Source organism: Lactuca virosa, chromosome 3 (genome assembly GCF_052849685.1).
Source record: "Lactuca virosa cultivar CGN04683 chromosome 3, Lactuca_virosa_CGN04683_v6, whole genome shotgun sequence".
NCBI classification, from domain to species: domain Eukaryota; kingdom Viridiplantae; phylum Streptophyta; class Magnoliopsida; order Asterales; family Asteraceae; genus Lactuca; species Lactuca virosa.
Genome location: NC_136428.1, coordinates 246964134 through 246988074, shown reverse-complemented (window position 1 = coordinate 246988074; position 23941 = coordinate 246964134). Strand labels below are relative to the sequence as shown.

The window sequence follows — 23941 nt, the reverse complement described above, 5'->3', positions numbered from 1 at the left end:
AATTCAAATACAACATAATGTATTAACAATAGTCGAACAAATAGCACTTCCAAAATATCCATGCATGACTTCCCAAACGATGCCACATCTGCTTTTTAATCCCTTGAGAATACATGTGATTTTGAAAGGTGAACATAATGTTGGTTAGTTCACAGGTTTGAATAATATTATATCTCATGTAACGCCCGCAGATTCGGGTTAGACATTTAAAAATTTAATAGATAATCTTAGCTAAAGATGTAGTAGTTGTAATGACTATCTCGAGGATATAAGGAGTGCTTCAATCCAACTTCGTATGAGGAAGTTATGCTCTTCGAAGTTTCACGACTAAACCGACATAGCTATGCACGTTGTAAACAGTGAGTCGAAGATAGATTGGCTATTTGACTAAGTAATCTAAACGAAATTCGTAGTAATCATAAAAGCGAGAGCGTGCATATAGAGAACGTCCAAATCTGACTTCATATAAAGAAGTTATGATTTTTCAAAGATTCAACGCAACAGCGTGCGACATAGAAACCAAAACTAGAATCGTTCGATTGTTATGAAAAACAATCTAAACGAGAGTTGAAGATCTTATGAATAGGAATCCGTAGATATAAAGACAGTCGAGAACGGATATTGTATGAAATTTTATACGGACTTTAACAATACAGGCCTGTTAAAAATATAACTTTAAAAATAAAGTGAAAATTAGCTGACAGAGTCTAAATGAAAGTTGTAGTACTCATCAATAGCTATACTTGAACATAAAGAACGTCGAAAACGAAACTCTTAGAACAAATATATGAATTTTTGAAAAACTGAAAATTTGCATACGCGCGGTGCGCATGCGCTTCTAGAAACAGCGACACGGGCCACCCAAAAATTGACATGTGGTAGTAGGGCAAAGGATCGACATCGCCGAAGAGTGCGACAAGCCTCTAAAGGTGTAGGGCGTACATGGACAAAATTTCTTTAAATAGCAGCCTTCAGCCTCTTTCTCACTCACACCTACAACTCTTTCTCTTTGCACTTTCTAAAGTCAAATTTCGAAAATATCTTAGGTTTTAGAGTTTTATCTAGGATTTGCAGGATCAGAGTGTCCAACAAGTAGAAGCTATCGAGTCAGAGTTCTGTCAATGCAATTTCCATCTTTTCGCTAAAAATCTCTGTAAGTTAAGCTACACTTATTCTATTTCAAGTGTAACTTATATTTATATTCATATTCGTTATTATGAATCTATAAATAAGATTTATCAGTGATTCTGTGTCATAATACTGATTGATTTACTTACGAGGGTGATGTCTAGGCTAGATTTAGTGAGGTGTTTAAAGTGGAATTTCCAAACAGTATACTTTGTATACTAAACAGACCCTACCTCCGATATGCTCTTACCTAGTTGCTCCTTATTAGCTATAGATTAGTAGACATTGGCACTGTTGAGGAATCCAAAATATCATTAGTCACCATGAACATTAGACTAAGACTCAATATTAATTGTACTTATATCACGTTAAAGGAAAAGCTAAGGTGTTAGGCGAATCTCTGTCCAAATCACTAGTCATCCACCTAAGTCAAGTGAGTGCATAGTCCCTCTCATGAACATGATTTTAATACAAGTATTAATATCCGTCAAAAAGTTTATATGTAAGCTATATGCTTATTTCCTGGAATATGTGTTAGTAATGTATTTGATGATATACGATATGCAAACCAGATATGGTTCTATATGTGTTGATGTTGTTATTATTATTATTATTATTATTATTATTATTATTATTATTATTATTATTATTATGTAATATATATATATATATATATATATATTACATAATAATAATAATAATAATAATAATAATAACATTAATAATAATAAAAATATTATTAGAGAGAAAGATAAGAGTATATTAATACCTAAATACTATGTGTTAAATATAAACACTGAATTATGATAGTGTTTCCTAAACGGAGTTGGTATTGGAAGCCTAGTAGTTTTGCCCGTTAATGAGATAAGACTTATTATAGATACCTAGTTCAATTAAGTTTGATATTGGGTAGTCTTATTCGGAGAATGTGTGTAAGTTAGGAACAGAGAGTAGAGTCCTATTTCGTGACACTTTCAGGCGTCGATTGTACTGAATACATACCGGAGTACAATATAGTATTCATTTTGGATGACCAGAAATGGTGGATCCATATCAAACAACTATAACAATATGTTTGGTCATCTCCCATAGTAAGATGACAACACTTGATCATTCAATATAGTCTTGTGAATTACGTTACTAGTGTGGGTTCATAACCCACAAACATGGATGAAATGAGATACCATATTCATCAAATACTCTGATGGCTTGAGTGCCTTTATGGCTTACATCGACCAAGGAAGCCCCTAGCTGTATAGTCAAACCCTTTCTCTAAAACGGTTTATTTTCCAGATAATCATGGACAAGGATCTGTGAGGATCGGTTGGGATGGGTATTGTGACAACCGAGAGGTTTTCGTCACAGATCGCCATTAGGAAAGACTAGAAAAATAGATGTAATAGTTTCATATTCTAATATTTGATTTTTGAGGTGAATAAGAATCAATTGTGCTATTACATTTATTGGTTAAAATGTCCATTAGGCTAAAAAATTAGCGTCCGAAAAGTTGTAACGCTTTCTAAGCTGGTTAATGTACTTGGATAGTACTCGTTAACGTGATTTTAAGAATATAAGATTTATAAAAATCTGACTCCAAAGGAGAAAGTTATGGATTTTATAAAAATAGAAATCAGTCGCATAATTAAAATTAATTACGTCAAAACGGTACTTAGAGATTGGTTGAGTTTTGACTAAAAGTGCAAAAAGGAGTTTCGTAGTACTCCTCGAAATATAAAATTTAGGAAAAAGTTTTCCGAACATGGAGTCCGTACGAGAGAGATATGATTTTTATAAAATCATTTATTTTTAACCCCGTTAGGATCAAAAATGAAAGTCAAAACTAGCAAAAACAACCTAAAGGAGAGTTGTAGTACCCATTGAGATCATCTCATAAATATAGGGAGAGCTTAGATCAGAGCTCGCACGAAGAAGTTATGATTTTTGCAAAAATCATTCGTGCACGCTAGGTGAGCGTCTCCGCACGCCGCACACCTGACATTGGATTCGAGTAGATGGCCGAGTGGGAGAGTGACATGTGGTGGATTCTAGATGGATCCACGATGTTCTCGCGTGGCACACATATATATTTTTCCGATGTACACCTCAAAACTCGACTATAAATAGAGGGTTGTGCCATTCTCAGTACTCATACCCCTCAGATCTCTCTCTCTCTCTCTCTCTCTCTCTCTCTCTCTCTAAGTCTCGAAGTAGCTGCCATCTGGAGCAATCCCCAAAGTCCCAAACCTGATTCAACCCTACATCAAAGGTTTCACGCGACTAGGGTGAGTACACGATCCCTACTTTCACTATTTTAAACGTTTTTTTGGTGGGGGGGGGGGTGGGGGATTACATGCTTATCAAATGATTTTATCAAAATATGTTTATCATTATAAATATCAAATCATTTTGTAAAGCTTAAAGCCTTGGGATAATGTAGCTGTAGATAATATGCCTAGTGTTAAGCTTTGATATTATGCCTAATAGATATGATGCCCGATAATCTAGGAAAAGATAATACCTAGATGTTATAATGGCCAAATTTCCTAGGATAACGTAGTACCTAGAAGTTATGCTGGTCAAATATAAGGATATGCAATGTACTTAGTTATTACTCTGCCCAAATATCCTATTTTCAAATAACCATAATTAGGGTATATATATGAATACTTATATATACAAAATAATTAAAAGATCAAAGATTATAATTAGCAAATATAAGATAAAAGATTTATATTGTGATAGTTATAGGAAATCCCTAGGAAGAATTAAGATAAAATATTATAACTATCAAATATAAGATAAAGTATTTATATTGCGATAATTTTAGGAAATCCCTAGGAAGAATTTAGATAAAAGATAAAAGATAAAAGATAAAAGATAAAAGATAAATACCTAAGGTCAATGCGTTAGTGAGCTGTTAATTTATCCAAAGACCTTGATTAAATTCGGCATTCCCTAGATACCTATAGTCGTTAATCTTGCGAGAGCTAGAAAGATATGTATAGATCTATACGGGGTCTGACAACCCCACCTGCGATTTCTAGCTACAATCATGGTTGGATAACTTTCTTATTATTCACTATTTGACGCCCGATGAAGCGTCGTGGCGGGGCACACTTATTATTCAAACAATGTCGATTATGAGGGCTCATAGTAATACATTAGATCACCTTAGGGTATGAATACCATTACGGACGCCTTAGAATGGTAGATAAAATACTTTAGGATTAGATAAAAATCCTAATAAAATACTAAGATAGGATTGTTAGATATCCTGGAGGATAATAAGATATGATCGCTAGATATCCTAAAAGATAGTAACCTAGGGTTAATAAAATACTTTAGGAAAGTTTTTTCTAGAACAAAAAGGATTCTTAAAATAATATAACCCAATAAAAGCCGAAAACTATAAAAACTTGTGCACTCAACAACATCATGTTGACTTTTTAAAAAATACATGTATTCCCAGGGAGATAAGTGTAGAGGGTAGTCGCGTCAATAAGAAGGATAGTCGTGACAAGGAGGATGAGGATATTCATGTTAAGATGGAGGAAGCCTGCAAGGAAGCTGCTGGAATTTAGTATTGCCTGCTTATCGTCTTTAGTATTGTTTAGGAAGCGTGTTTGTATATTTAAAAACAATGTAATACCAAAATAATTTACAATCAATAAAAGAAATGTTTATGATATTCTTTTATGTTATATTCTATATATATCTGTATGCCTCGACCCGATCTCCCCTCGTTCGCACTGCCCGACGTTTCCGCTGTCGGCTAGGGGTGTGACAGTTTGGTATCTGAGCTACAGGTTATAGCGAACTTGTAATTCCTAAGGAACTACGACTATAACCTAGGGCATAAAACTCTGAATTAGTTAAACCTAATAAAAAATATTATTATTAATTAACGTACGGATAAACTACTTACAGGAGAGGTGCCTAGGCTGGAAAAATTTGTCGTTTGGTTTGCTGGATTGCAGTACAGCTATATGCCAAAATGGTCCTCCCCTCCGAATTTTCCTACCTGGCCGATCGTTGTAGTCTTTATGTAAAAAAACATAGAATTAATAAAATACCCTAATCAAACACTAATTAGATAAAGAGTTATATCAATTCTTATAAATACACTCATATATCATAAAAACTATCTATTCAAATCATAACTTAGGATTTTTGGTCAAAAATAAATCCTAGGGTTAGTCTAGTATTGCGACCGTACCACAACTAGACCTAGAATACGCTACTAAGTTTTACTAAGGTCTGAACGATGCACGCCTAAAACTGAAGGCCGTAGTTGACAATCTAAACGCTTGAGGATTCATGGATAAGTAGTTTAGTACGCCTAGTTAGAAGATTAGGACGAGGCCTACAATTAGAGGATCTTCGGATCAGTAGCATAGATCGACTTCCTAAAGACTAGAGCTATAAATCAAGACCTAGTGCAAGAGGATGGTACACCACGAGGATATACAGAATAGAGACATGTATACGACATACCAACCATATAGAAAGTTACCTAAGATACGGTACTATCTACTCTCTCTCTCTCTCTCTCTCTCTTTCTTTCTTTCTCTCTCTCTCTCTCTCTCTATATATATATATATATATATATATATATATATATATATATATATATATATATAAAAGAAATTGTAAGTATTATATATCATTTCTCATACACATCTACCTGTTTGATGTCTTATGCAGGAATTGGAGACCATATGGAGGAAATATGGGACTGGTTGTCGCATCCCTATCCGAAGAAAGATCAGGTGGTGCCACGCACGCCCAAGACTGAGAGATCTTTTGATCCAGCGATGAACCTACCGCCTAATCCAATATCAGCTGACGAGGAGCCATTTGAAGACGAGGAATAATCCAGTGAAGAAGAGCAGCCTGGCGATGAGACCGGTGGAGTACCTGCAGACAGTTCACGCTATCCAGATCCGTCTTCCCACCAGGAGACTTAGGAGGAGGACCCTACTGAGTCAGAGTCATCCCAGAGACTGTTGCCCCCACCTTCCCTATCCTCTCTTTGTATTCATAAGACAGGACACATGATTATTACTACCCCCATAAAATCCATTCCTATCCTGTCCCGCAAGAGGGCGACCTCACCACCTTCATCCCCAAATCCATCAAAGAAACACTGCTCCAATAACAGATGGACAACCTAGGTAGACGAGTGGATCTAGGAGGATAATATTGGTTTTTATGAGGTTGGAGAGTCGTCCCAGGCACCGAGACACGATTCCATCCCAGAGGATCTGTAACGTCCCAAAAATATGATCCAAAAATTTCATTTTTGATTTAATTAAATCAGTATTCCAAAAACATTATCCATACAAACCAAATGAAAACAAGTGTATCAAACATCAAATCAATCAGAGTAATATCTCAAAAGCGGAATTCATGTGGTGTGTGTGATGCAGTCATCCCGAGCTCTTCCCATTGGGACCAGAAGTACCTGAAACATAAACTGAAAACCGTAAGCACAAAGCTTAGTGAGTTCCCTAAACTACCCCATACCATACATAATAAATCACATACTGGGCTCCCGCCCTCCATCGGGCCCCGACTGGTATCGAATCCCACTCAGCTTCGAGCCCCGCTCGGTATACATATCTGTTATTTGTAGGCCCCATCTGACATCGGGCCCCGTCCACTACACACATGGACATATATCACATAATCATACTAACACATGAAATGATCATAAACAATAGCATACGATACAGTCATCGGGCCTCGCCCGGTATCGAGCCCCGCCCGGTATACATAGCAGCACATATCACATGCAAGGGTCACACAAACTCCTAGCATCCGAAAATAAATAAAAGGGCCGACATTGGTGCCTTAGACCTGCTAAACCCAGTGGCGGAACTCACCTTGACTACTGAATCTCACTAAAAATCCCTGGCTGCTGGTCTAACGAATCCCCGAGCTACCAATACAAAATAACACCCAAATTAACGTTTGGGTTCCAATCTATATCCAACAATCCATACTTGGGGTCAAATGACCATTTTACCCTTGACCTAGTTTGGACCAAGACTAAGGCCCAAACTCACATTCGAAATACCCAAAACAAATTAATCCTCTAAGGCCCACTTATGGCCCAATTTTCCAAATTAGGCCTAAACCCCTACTTGGGCCTTACCCTAAAGCCCAAAAAATTTTCCTAGTCCAAAGTACTTGCACTCTGATGGCCCAACAAGAACCCAAGCATCCAAGCCCAATAAAATGGTCCAAACTTGAAGACCAAAACGCCAAGCACAACAGACCGAGTACGCGGGGTGTACTCAGCTGTACGTTAAGCATACTTGCTAAATGGCTTGTACGCCGTGCGTACAGACTTGTATGCCCAACGTACTCACCCAATAAGCCCAAATCCACATTAAGCACTTAATGCTTAAGACCAGAATTGGTTGCCAATTTTTTTTAATGTCATGTATGCTCCAACTGGGACGCCCAGATATGAAAACGGGAATGAGCCTCTAATACATCCAAGTGTTATGGTCATTGATTGGATTTCAGAATCAGGAACACAGATAACAAAGAGGCGAGATTTATGGAAATTGGCTTTTAGTCCAGACGAAATTTGGAAAGACTTGAGAATGCGAGAGAGATTAATAATACTGCTTTGATTTTAGTCACCCATAAATAGGGCGTCGTCAGCATAGAATAGATGGGATAACTCGGGCCCATTATGGGGTAGCTTTACACCATTAATTAAGTTTTTCAACTTAACACATTGCAATGCGACATGTAAGTCTTCCATAGCGAGTATGAAAAGAAATGGTGATAGAGGGTCGCCTTGCCTAACTCCTCGTGAAATTTGGAATTCATCTGTTTCTGCACCGTTTATCAAAATAGATTCCTTTGAGCTTGAAAGGCATACGAAAATCCAATTGCACCACTTATCCCCGAATTCCATTTGTTTCATTATTGATTCTAAATAACCCCAATTAATAGAATCAAAAGCTTTTTCTAAGTCTACTTTGAAGCAATAGATGGATATCTTGTTCTTTTTTTCCCAAGAGTAAAGTTCATTAACCATGAGATGACCATCTAGAATGTTTCTGCCTTCGATATATGCCGACTTCACTTCATATTCAACTAGATGAATGACTTATTTGATTCGATTTGCTAGAATTTTTGCCATGATCTTATATAGACATCCAAGCAGACAAATAGGCCTGAAATCACAAAGAGAAATAGGGTCTTTACCTTTGGAATTAAGATAATGAAGGACGAGTTACACCCACTAGAGAATGTTCTTGTTGCTTCAAATCTCCTGACATACCGAATAATGTCATCTTTCATCAACTCCCATTTGTTCTTGATGAGTTTGAAGGTGAACCCATCAGGCCCAAGGGCTTTCTCGGACCCACATCCCCAGATGTCCTTTTTGATTTTGTCAATCAAAATAGGATATTCGAGATGAGATCTATGTTCATGGGCTAATTTCTTGAACAAGGGGCTAATTATCTTTGGCCTCTCAGGCTATGGTTCCTTGAATTTGGAGGAGAAGAAATTGAAGATCTCCATCTTGATATCGGTGGGATTAGACGTCCAGCAACCATTGATCTTGACACAATATATCCGATTTTTCCTATTTTTCTTATTTATCATTTCGTGAAAGAACATGATGTTTTCATCACCATTACACAACCATTTGACATTCGCCTTTTGTCTCATATCAAGTTTGGCAACATGTTCTAATTCACCAATTTTTACAAGTGTCTCTCTCCTATCGATGATCTCAGAATCAGATAGAATGCAAGATTTAGCCTCCAATTCAATGTGGTCCACCTTTTCTTTGAGCTGCTTCAGATTACCATGTTCTAATCTAGTGACATCAAATCTCCAATTTTTTAGAATGCCCTTTAAATATTTAATTTTAGTGAGAAAGTATCGATCTAGTGCACCAAAACCAGGAAAAATCTTCCAGGCATTGTCAAATAGCATATCAAAATCTTTGTGAAGCATCCAAGAATTAAAGAAACGAAACGGAAGAGGGCCAAAATTGAGAGAAGATGGTTTAAGGAGTATCGGGGAATGATCATAATGGTTACGTGGGAGGACAGTCACCGCCGTGAGTGGTTGCTGATTGATAAAATTTTGACACACCAGGAATCTGTCCAATTTGCTTTGTTTGAATCCATCTTCACGAAGATAAGTGATTTTTTTCCCACCTTGATTGAACTCGTGAAGGCTAGCCACAATGATGAACTTGTTAAAATCAGAAGCTGGAGTTGAATCTTTCATTTGGGAAGCGTACGAAATTGAAATCTCCTAAGAAGATCCACACTCCAGGAGTTTGACTTTTGAGTAGAGTAAGGTATTCCCAGAGGGAACTTTTGTCAATGATTGATTCAAGAGCATAAACATTCACTATGGTTGTTGTACCCGGAAAGCCATTCCAAGATCCAGTAGTGGCGATGTAGTTCCTAGTCATGATTGACCCAGACTTGCGAAAGATAGTTGAATCCCAAATACTTAGGATACCCCCGAAACCCCCTGTTGGGTTAATTGCATCATAATCGAAATCCACTGAACCCCAAAAACCTTAGAGGTCAATTGTGTTTGAGTCTGAGACCCTCTTTTCTTGAATGCCTATGAAATTAACCTTGTATTCCAAATATATTCCTTATTAATATGAGGGTCCTCTTGCACATAGATTCCTCGAGTGTCCCTAGACTTTCTGGAAGGGAATTTGTATTCCTTTACACTAATTGTATTTTCTAAATTCCATGCATATTCATTGCACATTTAAACATTGTTGTTCTCGATTCACTTTTCACACAACGTAAATATTTAAGGTCTTTCTTCGTTTTTACCAATTTATACACATACCACATCTATGTACATGCTTGTGAACCACTAGAGCACTACAACTCAATATAAAACTCTTGAGTATTTGTATATGTAAATATATAAACATCCGAAAAAACCATGATGAAATGGAGATCATTTATGCTATGGGTGTTCAAAACTGCATATCTAAAACTTTGAATATCCGAAAACTTCTTATAATGGATATTGATATCCGAATTCATATCTAAAATTTCGGATACGGATTCAGTTATTAAATTGGATATCCAAAAATACTAAACTTTTAAAAGAAAATTCTCTTTATTTAGACATTATACACCATAAACTAAGATTAATTTCCTTTTCATTTGACTAATTAACTAATTAGGTGAATGTATTAAGTTACTGTAAAAAGGTTTTTAAATACAAAATATTTAAAAGTAAACTAAAAAAAATGAAAATACCAATGTTCTAAAAAGCTCTCCATGGCGAGCCATGACTCCAAGACATGTACTTGCCGCCAAACTTTGACAAAATGTCGCCTTAAGTCACATATGTATGTAAAACTGAATAATAGTAGGATATATATATATATATATATATATATATATATATATATATATATATATATATATATATATTATTTATATATAAAATTGCCGCCGTAAGTCACGCTTTACAAATGACGTGGCTCAACACGACTCAAAAAAGCTTCGGGCTTGATATTGCCGGCAAGTCATGCCTTACGTTATTTAAAACCTTGGAAAAAATATAAGTAAAGCACTAAACTATATCCAAGCCCCTAACTCACCCAATTTATTATATTTTAAAATAAAAACTAATTAAAGAATACAATTTTTGGATATCAGATATCCAATATATCCAAAAATTTAGAAAATGACTATCCGAATCTGAATCCGAAAACCGGATATCCGATTTTCGGATATCCAAAATTTCGGATAATTTTGCATCAGATCTAATTATCGGATACATATATTTTTAAAGACTCATGCTTTATACTTAAAATTATATCTTATTTCAAATATAGAAAAAAATAAAATGTTAAAACAAAGAGTCAGCCACATAGTATTTATTTCCATTTCTATGTGTCACATTGTCCCTGATTTGTCGTTGATGAACAACAAATTTTGTTCTCTTGTTTGTAGTAGAACTACAAGAAAATACCATTATGCCAATGATATCTATGCCAACGGCACTTGTTGTCTCTACAATGTAACTTATACCGACGAATTATCGTCTCCATGACTTCGGTGGGAACGAAAAGTGTTTACGCGGTTTTCTTAAAACCTATGCCGAGGACTTGTCGTCGGTATAGGTTAGGAAAAATATAATTTATATTTGTTTATATTCCATGTTGCAGAAAAAAGAAACTATGTCATTTTTGGGAATGCTATCTTAACGACACGTCGTCATTATAGAATGTTGGCTATCTGTGTGAACTCTGTCGCGACGACATGTCGTCGACACATATATTTTTTAATTCTTTTTTTTATTTGCACGAAATATGATACGCTGTCATTCGGTTTAACCCTATAGTGACAACATGTCGTCGACATAGAGGTCAACCTCAACGAAACAACAGGGTCAGTCTACCCTCATTTGCAGCGCCACACCACATACTTTCTCTCTCGATCTCTCAAAGACAATATATACCGACGACTCCTTCGGCCACTCTACTTCACCGCCCACTCTCGGTAAGGCTGTCATCAGAGCATAACCGACGACAACACTCTCCTTCTAGCCACTCTCCTTCTGTAACACCCAGTTCCGAATCGTTTCCTAATTCGGGGCTGTGACCCGAAGATTGAATATCATAAGGATTAGGGCCTTTGGGAAAGACAGATTTAGACCTATTTGGGTGTGGGTAATGTAGATTTGATGACCCAGGAGTTCGGTTTGTGTTTTGGAGCCAAATGGTATATCTGTAAAGTGGCAGTTCAAGCTTTTATGAAAATTGGATTTTAGTTTGAGAGGTTTTAAATCAAGGATGAATTGATAGAAGTGTAGCGCTTCTCGTTACCTTTCTGTGGATATAAAGATCGTCGAAATCGAACGTAGAACGAAGAAGTTATGGCCTTCGGAAGATTGTGCTTTGTGGACCCTAACCGAGTATGTGGGGCATACACTATTAGCACGATAGGCGTACTGGGTTGATGTTGATCGCGGGTTTCTTCAACTTACGCGGGATGTACGTGGAGTACGCATGGCATACGTGGCTCAAAGGCAAACCCTAATTTCTTGGGCATTTTGAGTCTTTTGAAGTAAAGATGAGCTTTTGATCTACTCCAAAAGTAATAGATGCTAGATCTTAGCTCCATTTAAGCCCTATGTTCATAAAAATGCAAACTTTATGGATGTTTTTGGTCCATGCAAGTATTAAGACCTTTATTAAGCTCTTTTTGAGCTTTTGAGTCCCATTAAGCCATATATGAGAGTAAAGTTGCCAACTTTACGTGATAAGTTACCCTTTAAAATCATATTGGAGAGTTGGGCTTAAGGTCTTAACCATATACGTGCTTAATGGAGTGGTTTTGTGATCTGGGGAGTACGTTGGGCATACCCAGCTGGTACGCTGTGCGTACTGGCCCCGGAAGGAGTACGCTAAGCGTACGAGGTGAGTACGCCTCGTGTACTCAACAGATTGGTTTTTGGGCTTGACAAATCTTGGTATTGAGCCATGCTTGGTCTTTTGAAGGTTGGGCCTTGTTGGTCCATTAGACTTCTGATTTTGGGCTTTTGCTAGTATATTGGGCTCCTTTGGTCTTAGGCCCATGATGGGTTTGGGGCCCAATTTGGAAGATTGGGCCATATTGGGCTTTTATTGTTATTGGTTTGGACTTCAGATTTTTGGGCCAAGTGAGGAAAGGGTAAAATGGACTTTTTACTGAGTATTCGGAAATCAGACTAGGTTTCCAGCCATGGGTTGAGGACAAATTATTTATTTGGATTTATTTTGATGATGTTAGCGTAGGGATTTTCCAGATCGACAGTCTGAGCTATTATCGGTGATATTCAGCAGCGTGAGGTGAGTTTCCTCACTGTGTTTAGCAGGTCGAAGGCACCAATGCGGGCCCATGGTTTATTATGTTAGGATGCTAGATGTCTGCGTGACTCTTTCATGTGTTATGTGCTTGTATGCTTACCGGGCAAGGCCCGATGCCGGGCGGGGTTTGATGACTATCTTGTATGCTATTATCATTGTGATTATCGCATGTGTTGTATGACTAGATGTTTATATGTTTATATGTATACCAGGCGGGGCCCGATACCAAGCAGGGCCTGATGACTGACATATCTGTATACCAAGTGAAGCTCGATGTCGGGCGGGGCCCGATGCCGGGTGGGGACCGATGCCGGGCGGGGCCCGATGACCGGCGGGGCCCACTATATGTTTGATATGTATGGTATGTGGTATTTGGGGGAACTCACTAAGCTTTATGCTTATAGTTTTATGGTTATGTTTTTAGGTACTTCCGGTTCGAAAGGGAAGGGCCCGATTTGATCGCAACGCATCCACCAATGTTTCCGTATTATGATGATTTTGGGATTGTACTCTGATAACTGTTTTCTTATGAAATACCTTTGAAGAATTAGAAAAGGATAATGAATGTTTGGCTAAAAGATAATTAGTGTTTTGATCGAATTAAAAATGAAGTTTTTACGTCGAAATTTTTGGGTTGTTACAAGTTGGTATTAGAGCCTTTGTTTGAGGGATTCAGGCATACTCTTAGGTGTGTCTGAACTCAAACTGAGGGATTGGTGAAATTTTCATAAAATAAATGTTTTATTAAAGGATTTTCTAATAAAACAGTGGGGTGTGATGCGTGCAATCGGACGAGTTCAAGTAAGTGATTCCCATAATACTCATACATGTTTATTATGTTATATGTTATGAGAATTGCATGTTAGATTAGGGGTAAGGATCTGCCCAGGATTTCATGCTAGGAGAGATGCCTTTATATGCCTGATTGTTTGAGCTTTTAGAATTGCATGCTGGTATGGTTTTTAGATAATTGAATAGAATGGTTCGAATAGTTGGTACGCTGGTTAGATTTTCCATTACCTGAATGATACTTGCTGAAGGGTTTTGAGCATTCTAACACTCCTAAGGTGTACATGCAACCCTAAATACCTTGGATCTATGTTTTCTCTATTATACATACAAATATCAATTTTCCAAGGTATTGTTCTAACTAGCATAATATGAAGTACATATAATATAAATTCTAGTAGAATTACATACCTCTTTGTTGTAGCTTGATTCCATGGAGTTTAAGAGCCTAGTGCCTCAAGTGTAACACCTCAAATGGTTCACAAAACATCACCAACATCTTGGAATAACTTGAGAGAAAAGGTTCCTATGCTCAAATTGGCTAACCCTCATGTGTACACACACTAGTGCCAATTTCTTGAGCCATGGGGTCCTTATATATGGTGGCTATTAGGGTTACACCATATAACTCATGTCTTTCCATATTCTTCATGCTCCATGGGTCAAAACCTCCATGGAGTATCCATGGGTTACTCCATGGGTTTAGCCCAACATGAAGAACTTATGGATCATAAGCCCACATATATAAGAATGAATGATTTACACAATCAATCCCCATATATTTAATTAGTCTCCTTTTGATCACAATATTAATTCCAAATTAATCCTTGATCAATACTAATTAAATAATATGATTTCATATTAATATATTAGTACTTATAATATATTAACAAATCATAATTATCCTTTTCTCACAAAAGTCTATCAAAATTGTTCCGATGCCATGCAACCCAAATGGACCATGCCAAATCGGGTCAAGTACATACCAATTATAGTTATGGACTTAGACACTAATCCAACAGTCTCCCACTTGGATAAGTCTAAAACTATTATTGTGTACGACTTCAAAACCCAACTAGCAATCGTAGCTCTTAAAAGCTGTTGTCGAACACTGAACAAATCAATGACGCATCCATTAGATAAGGGATCATATATTCCTCCATTCTAGATATCATATGGACTGAGACATGGATTATAATCATTCTCTCTGTCCATTTGTTGTTTCCCGATTTCCGATTTATGACGGACGACTAATTGAACAAATCAAATCAGTCCAGGCTTGGCCAAGCACTTCGGGGTGTCATCACTAAATCATCGAGGGGCCCACAAATATCGCTTTTATCCCTTTAAGGGTAAAAGGAATGGATAAACTTCGACTCATATGCTTGTTCTACTACTTGTTGAATCATACACAAATGCACGTTTTATAACATCGAGTTACCAATGAGTTTTCGTACAATCAATGTATAACCAACTCATAGGCAACAACTCATATCTCTTGGTTTGAAAAATATAAGATATTATCGTCTCATGATCACTCGTGATAAAATCCATGAAGTGAGTCAAATGAGCGTGGGTTTAATCCAATACTCAGAACTTATGAGCACTCATGAATGTTGCAGCAACTCTTGCTATGTCCACTACCTTGGACATCTACAAACCAACTTCATGACAGTCTTGATTCATATCTACTTCCAACATATGACCGACTGTGGATGGTTTGAATAACTCATTCATTCAGGAAGAACGACCTAGTTATTCTGGAAGTCAAAACATGCAAAGTGAAACACAAGAATAATCGAATCCAATATGGTCTCAGAACTTATGAATATAAATAGAACACCTTTTATTTATCTTCATATTGATTACACATTATTCATTGCATACTGTTTCAAACTATCAACTTTATACTTGAATTAAAACAATAGCTGTCCCATGCTCCGAGCATGTACACTATGTTTTCTAAACACTAGTCATGCCATAGACCAAGTATGCACACTATGTTTTTCCAAACATTAGTTATGCCATACACCAAGTATGTACACTAAGTTTGTCTATGATCTTTACTTTGTGAAATAGATCGATTGAACATAATTCCAATGATTCTCATTTCACAATCCCAAATCCTTACCACAAATGCAAGAATTCCAAATTCCTGCCATTTACCGAAATCTTGTTAGATTTTAAACTTATATGCACTGATCCTCTTGTAATGATTATGCACAAAGTCACAAAGACTTGTCAAGAGTCATTACAGAGTATTCCAATGGAGATCATTCCATGGAAACGAAGTCTCAAATTCAAAGTACATTGCTTTGAACATCCTTCTTGCATTAAGTTTCCTAATCTTACACAGATTTAATGAATAACTTCCACCTATGGGAATATTTCCATATTCTCATTTTGACTATCACTTCTGAACAAGAGTTGCCTCTTTTCAGAATATGTCAATATGGTCCTTCCAAAATTAACACTATACTTCCAACTGTCCCTGAGCAACCAATCTTTGGTAAACCTTAGACTGTTCTCGACAATTGCTTAATCAAATTAGTCATATCCAGTTCTAGTACTTTTTTTCCCTCTTAATGCTCTAGGCATTTGGAAAAATTTAGAACAGATGAATATTATAGCACATGCAATCGATCCTATATCTGAAGCATATGGGACACGATTCATGATGTCTCACATAAAGACATGATACTAGACCAGTCTTTTTGCTATAATATTTCTATTTCTATTTGCCAAGTTCTCATAATTCAGATTATGAAAAGGGATGCCGTAATCATAATCGAATTTTAGAAAGCAAATAATGGACCCACATATAGAATTTCCTTATGTTGAACCATTCCAACTTAACATTCATATATATACTTGACTAAATTTGATTAAAATCTCACGATCTAAGCTTTTCGATTTGAAATGAAGTATATTTTCCTCTCCCTTAATTATAGCAAAACAACTTTTCCCAATTGAAACTTTTTGTTTTCTATAATTAACATTGCTAACTTGCAACACTTATTATAATTATCATGCTCCCACTAACATGATGATTATTAGCATAACACTTATGCTCCCACTAGCTTTGACATGTACTCAGAAATCAGCCGGACTTCTAGAAAACAATACTTTATTGACTTTCTTACCAAAGTTCAAATTTCTGATACGAGACGCTTTGATAAAACTTTATCAAAATCATACACCTTCCCTTAGATAGCTCATATGTGTGTCTAAATAATTTTAGAACTATGAAAAGGGATGTCGTAATCATAGTCTCAATTGTTTAGACCTTTTCCATTTCTCACAAGTCCATGTTAGTGTGCCGGTTAACCACACACGCTCCACTAACAACTTTGAGAATGCGAATATCATAATTGGTATCTATTTAAAATCTACTTAGTGAAAGCGTTTCCTCACCATCATTTTCATGAATCGGAGAGAAACCTTATGACACTTAGATTTTATGGTGTATGTGTTCCTATCCATCTGAATTTGTCAAAACCATAATCACAAGACAAGGTTAGTGACAAATCCAAACTCGTATGGATTGAACTTGTGCAATCTTAACTTCTTGCCACCTGGCAGCACAAGGGCCTTCCATTGCTTCCAAGTTGTTATGCAACCAATTGAGAACTCTCAGAACTCATATGCAAAGCCAACTTTAACTAGAATGGGCACAGAAATGGAATATGTCAACACGAAAGGTTATAAGCCTCAAGTCGTGTGCTAGTGATAAACTACAGGTTTTATTCTTGATTAGACTCTTTCAAGATCTTTTAGACTCCCACTGTCCTCTTGACAAATAAGACTCACTTGCCAAATATTCAAGAGATAGTGCAGATTCTTTATCAAGACAAAAACTTCACACAATTGGCCTAAGTTGGTCTCTGTTTTATCCAAAACATCACAACTTACCCAATTTCAAATGTACAAGAGTAGAACACATTTTACTCTTACATTTGACAAGTGTTATTAAACCTTCTTTAAGATGTGGCACTCAAATTACAATCTTAGAGTCTGACTCTAAGACTTGTTTTGGAACGAAGTATGACTCATCTTCTTGATTTAACCATTTCAACAATTCACGGTTCCTCTTCTTAGCCATAGGAATGCACTAAGATGTCCTTAGAGAACCAATTGTGATATGGTTTCTTAATCATTAAGATTATCAAAAAACATGATACTAAAGTACTCGCCATCTTTTCAGATTTGAGAAACTTTTATCTTTATGCCTAATTTGATTCTTCTCATTCGTTTTGCCATACATCGAAACTTTTCCAATGTTTCAGAATTATACTTAAACTTGTAAGTATAACCATATTTACTAAACTTTAGTAAATCATGACGAATAGTCTTATCGATCTTTTATGGTGGACTTGACCAGTGCACAAGAAAGTGTACTCGATCCCTTAGTACTTCACTTGGCTCACATATACATGTGAACAAGGAACTAATCTTAATTTTCCAAAGATGAAAATTCTCATTCACCATACAATACAACTCGCATGATTCCAAGTTTCTTTCCAACTGAAACTTGGTCGATGAGAATGTTTCCTTATTTGGTAAATTATGACACTACCACAAACGACATAATCAAATCCATTTTCCAATGTTGCTATCAATGGAATCATATAAACAACACTTTTTCACAAATGCCATTGTAAGGATACTTAAAATAAATAAATTCAAAAAATTTTCCTTTTATTTTAAAACATGCGGAAAAACTTATCCTTACAATGCAAATGCATATGAAAAACATGTTGTTATCTATTCCTAAGCAATCTATCACAACTCTTAAGCAGCAGCTCAAAATTCTGATGACCGAACCATGCGATCGAAATCCATCTTCGCGATTAGAATCAACTTACTCTTCTTTAAGCTTCCTCTCATTTCTTTGATTCTTAAAACTTCAACATGTGACCCAGTCACATCATGTAATAGGAATATCCAAATAGGAACTTAATGGAGTTAGATAATGGACTTACCTGAAGTAGAGTCAAACTTTTTGACTAGACCTTCTCTCTGATCTTTCAGGTAGTTAGGGCAGCTTCGCAACCAATGCCCCTTCCTTTGGCAACAGAAACATATGGACTCTTTGGGAATGACACACAGGACTATCTCAGACTTAGCCTTTCTCTTTACCATTTGGTCAACCGAGTTGACTATGGCTGATCCCTTTCCGTTGGGAAGAGAAAGCTTTTCTGGATATTCAATGTTACCATTGTCAATGTCCATGGAAGTCTGGGAAGTTGATCTTCTTAATCAAATTTTCTCTACCAGTGCTCCAAATCATTGCTGATTCAGCAGCACCAAGCAAATAGATAAGATCATTAAGGGTCATGTCATAGTCTTTTACATAGTAGTCCCAAAGGACACTCACTATGAGACTTAGAAGGTGATTGAACAACCAACTTTCTTAAGACTTTGACACCCAACTCTCCCGGCTTGTCAATATGTGACTTCATCTCCAAGATGTGAGCACACATAGACCTTGCTTGCCATTAGGGCTTGAGTGACCTTGAACTTGTGGGTTAGGGAGAATAATTAGAGGAGGTGGAGGGAGTGAAGAATTATTTCCGGGACATCATCTTCATTAGGAAAGCTTGTTCCAAGAGTTTTTGGGAAGATCATAGATGTCTGAACCAGACATCTTTTGGGAGATATTCAAGATAGTTGATTTAAAGTCCTTAATATAACACCCAATATGAAATATTAAGGCTAGGACCCAACATAATATTTTATAACTTGGAAGAGGGATTCCGTAATCCAAGCTATAGAACATTTGAAGGTAGGCGAATGACGATTCACCAATTTCCACCATGAAAAACAAAATAATTTATTAGGTTTTAATTGGATTTGAAACTCCTAGATATTTTGAGATTCATTGAACTTTTCAATGGCATGTTTCAATCTCGATTGTGCCCTCTCAAATTTTGTGACTGGGATGCCGAGAATCACAAAACAAGGTGTGAATAACCATGCAAATATACTTGGTACCCTTAATATTTATCACTCAATCGATGGGCCGGTTAACCACACGTGCTCCACCGATACTATGATAAACATTAAGTTACCCTTTGCCTACATTGTTAAATCCAGGTTAGTGTGCCGGTTAACCACACGCGCTCCACTAACGACTTAAGCAAAGTGCAAAGTGTAATTTCATGGGTTAGCACCAAATTTACATTTTCCTAAGTAACTAAGATTGGGAATTTATAAAAGGTTTAGTTACTTAATATTTGTCATTAATACTTTTAATGAAGGGAGAATTCAAGTCCTTGTCCTACCCGTTCGGCTAACGAGCCTCTACCAGTCAAGGAAGCGGTGGGTGAGAGTGGACACCCATTAAGTTGCCATTTTATAGATAACAACCTTATACCCCCTTATAGACTGGCTTCGTGAATGAGGCCTACTAACGGTAAGACTGACTTGCTCTTATACATATATATTATTAACTTATAATACTATAAAGTATAAGGGTTGAATTTTAACTTTTAAAATTCTAAGGGCTTAACTTAGAATTAGAGTATTCATGAGGGGAAACTTTACAAATTCCAAAACTCGAGGGCAAGTTTTGAACTATTCAAAAACTTTTCAATTCCATAACTTATGTGTTTAAAGTAGTTTTAATGAAAAACTCTTCAAGTTCCATAACTTGAGGACAAGTTATGGAACACTTTAAAATATTAAAAAATGACACTCTCCATTTTTCATAACTTATGGAAATCTTATGAGTTTTAATAATCATAAATGTGACTTTTCATATAACTTGAGGACAAGTTACAAAAACACATATTATGAACAACTTTTAGATTAATTTGGATTGAAAACATATTGTCACATAACTTGTCTATTAATCTAAATCAACTCATAAGAACAAGATAATTCAAATCAAACAATTTTCATGTAATTAGCCTAATCATTAAACTAATACAAAACATGAATCTATTGACAATTATCTATGAAATTGGATTAGCATGAACATTACCACATCAAAAACAGGTTTACAAGTTCAAAAACAGCTTAAGGTAATGTTCCTAGTCCAATTCCAGCCAAAAAAGTCGAAAATATGCTGTCAGGGGCTCCTACTCGTCGAGTGCATGAAACTACTTGACGAGTAGGATGATTTTCTTCATGGACTCGGCGAGTCCATCAGTGGACTCGGCGAGCCCATCAGTGGACTCGGCTAGTCCAGTGCCCAGGAAGCCAGAAAATCGATTTTTTCAGCTTTTTTCCAGCAATTTGCATCAAGTATAATTGAAAACAAGCCTATGCTCTGATACCACTGAAGGGTTTTGAGCATTCTAACACTCCTAAGGTGTACATGCAACCCTAAATACCTTGGATCTATGTTTTCTCTATTATACATGCAAATATCAATTTTCCATGGTATTGTTCTAACTAGCATAATATGAAGTACATATAATATAAATTCTAGTAGAATTACATACATCTTTGTTGTAGCTTGATTCCATGGAGCTTAAGAGCCTAGTGCCTCAAGTGCGACACCTCAAATGGTTCACACAACATCACCAAGATCTTGGAATAACTTGAGAGAAATGGTTCCTATGCTCAAATTGGCTAGCCCTCATGTGTACACACACTAGTGCCAATTTCTTGAGCCATGGGGTCCTTATATATGGTGGCTATTAGGGTTACACCATGTAACTCATGTCTTTCCATATTCTTCATGCTCCATGGGTTAAAACCTCCATGGAGTATCCATGGGTTACTCCATGGGTTTAGCCCAACATGAAGAACTTATGGATCATAAGCCCACATATATAAGAATGAATGATTTACACAATCAATCCCCATATATTTAATTAGTCTCCTTTTGATCACAATATTAATTCCAAATTAGTCCTTGATCAATACTAATTAAATAATATGATTTCATATTAATATATTAGTACTTATAATATATTAACAAATTATAATTATCCTTTTCTCACAAAAGTCTATCCAGATTGTGTTAGAACAAAGTTCTATTAGGATCGTTAGATTCTGAGCAAGCAAACAATCAAGAATGTAAAAACGAATACAAGAATGACTTTGAATGTGTCGAATGATTAAAACTTTAACACCTCAGAAGAGCTCGATTAAGAACTGCTACTGTAGAGGTGTATAAGGGTTACAGAAGTTATGAACGTGATCATCAATATCGTATAATGCATACATGCATGCATATATATAGAATAACCCTACTAGCTAATCTAGATAATCACGAATGGACAGGCCCAATCCGGATGCAAAACATAAGGCCCATGACGCAACACAAATGGTCTCAACAATCTCCCCCTTTGCGTCTTTGGAGCCGAAACCTCAATTCTGTTGAACAACAAAAGTCTTCTTCACAGTCTTAAACACCTTCGGTATGATTGCCAAAAGATGATAGCGAAATGTAATGTACCACCGAAGCATGTCTGTAAAATTCTTCTTGTCAGCCTCTGAATTCTGCTTGCACCGATGTATTATGTTGATGATGTGCTCCAAGCAGTCTGTGGAAAATAAATGCTTATCAACCAGAGCAAACAAAAATCTGTGAGCTTCGCCTTTGGTAAACATCACAGTGAGATGTGTTGAATCTAGTTGGCCCATCTTCATCTTGTTCACATCCCCTGGCTTTGGTGTAGGCTTGACTGTTGGCTTCTTGTTCATAACCTTTGCTATCTCCTGATCCATAGCAGCAACTTCATGGATATAGGAGGCTAACATTCTCTTCAAATGTTCTAGAATGGGCTCATATTCCTTCGGATTAGTGAGCAGAATGTTGTATAGCAAAATCCAATCATGGGGATTGAGATTAGGAAGGTCTGCTAGAGAGATAGTTGACACTGTGTTTGCTGTACCACGAGTGATCTTGAAATTGACATTGATAAATCTCCCAGCAAGTGTCGGTTTCAGTACCTTGACTGTAATGATCTTCTGTGCACTCCAAGTCAAGTACTGCGGTTGCCCATACTTCAAATAGAAGTCAATCAGCTCTCGGTCAACCCTAGGATGAGGAAAAGGAACCTCAGCAGTCAAATCAAAGCAATGGAACGTGAATGATTTTCTTGTAATTGGCATGTCGAACTGCGAGTCCTTAGAGTTATCACAGTCAAATGAAGCAACAGGTTCCAACCAATAAATACTTGGAAATTCTATCGCCTGATTGATAAGTGTCTCTTTCATCCACAAGGGAAACAAGGACTTTTTACAATTCAAGGCTTCTTCTACTTCCTTGTTTGTCCTTTCCCTCTCCTCTGCTTCCTTCGCAATTTTCAAATTTTCATCCAGCTCTCGGTCTCTCTTCTTTCTTTGGAGAGCTTCAGCAATTGTTTCTTCCACATCACTTTCACTGTCATCATTGATCTCCTTTCGCTTAGTTTGTGAACCAGAACCTGAAGCTACATTATCCTTCAGTTCGGTTGAGACTTTCGGTTGAGCACCTTCTGTTTTTACAATCACTTTCGGTTGAACAAAACGAGCACCTTCTCCCCCTTGTTTCGGAGGTATGAACCTCTCAGAAACACCCTTCATTTCATGGAGCATTGTAAGGGCAGGAAGCAACTTGGTTGTGAGATGATTTCTGATGGTGAGAGTTAGAATGGGATCATGAGCACCAAGGAGATTGGTCAACATGTCCTTTACATCTCCTGCACAGCTTTGAAATACAGCCCGTTCTGTCTTTAATAAAGAAATTTCTTTTTCAGCGTGGGCTAGCTGCACCTTCTGGACTTCAATAGTAGATGCTTGTTTGGCAAGATCTGCCTTCGGAGCACTTTCGGTTGCCAGGTCAGCGTGAAGAGAGGCAAAACGAGAATTCACTGAACTTAAAAAGGAAGTGTTCTCGGTTTGGATAGATGAACGCACAGCCTCAAACTTGGTGCTTTCTTCCTGAAGGGACTTAGAAAATGATTCCATAGAGGCTTGTACTTTCGCTGCACTTATATCAGCATGACCTTTCAAAGATTCAAGAAAAATCTGAGTTGTATGAACAATCTCATTAACATCATTGGTTGCCTTTTTATAGGAAGAAGTAGACTCATCAATGGCTTTAGTAGATTTGTCAATTGACGATGTGTATTGTTTTATGGCAGTCTCCAGGAAAGCTTTGAGAACCACACCACTATAAGCCTTGCTGTCTTCAAGCAATCGATCCAG

General features: G+C 36.8%; 1 protein-coding gene across 1 annotated transcript; it reads right to left on the bottom strand.

Annotated features, from left to right (window-relative positions):
• Nucleotides 1-8631: 8631 nt before the first annotated feature.
• Nucleotides 8632-9396, bottom strand: LOC145164508 (uncharacterized). The gene has a single exon (XM_079083222.1). It carries the CDS (start codon nucleotides 9394-9396, stop codon nucleotides 8632-8634), a length of 765 nt encoding a protein of 254 aa, XP_078939348.1.
• Between the last annotated feature and the right edge of the window lie 14545 nt (nucleotides 9397-23941).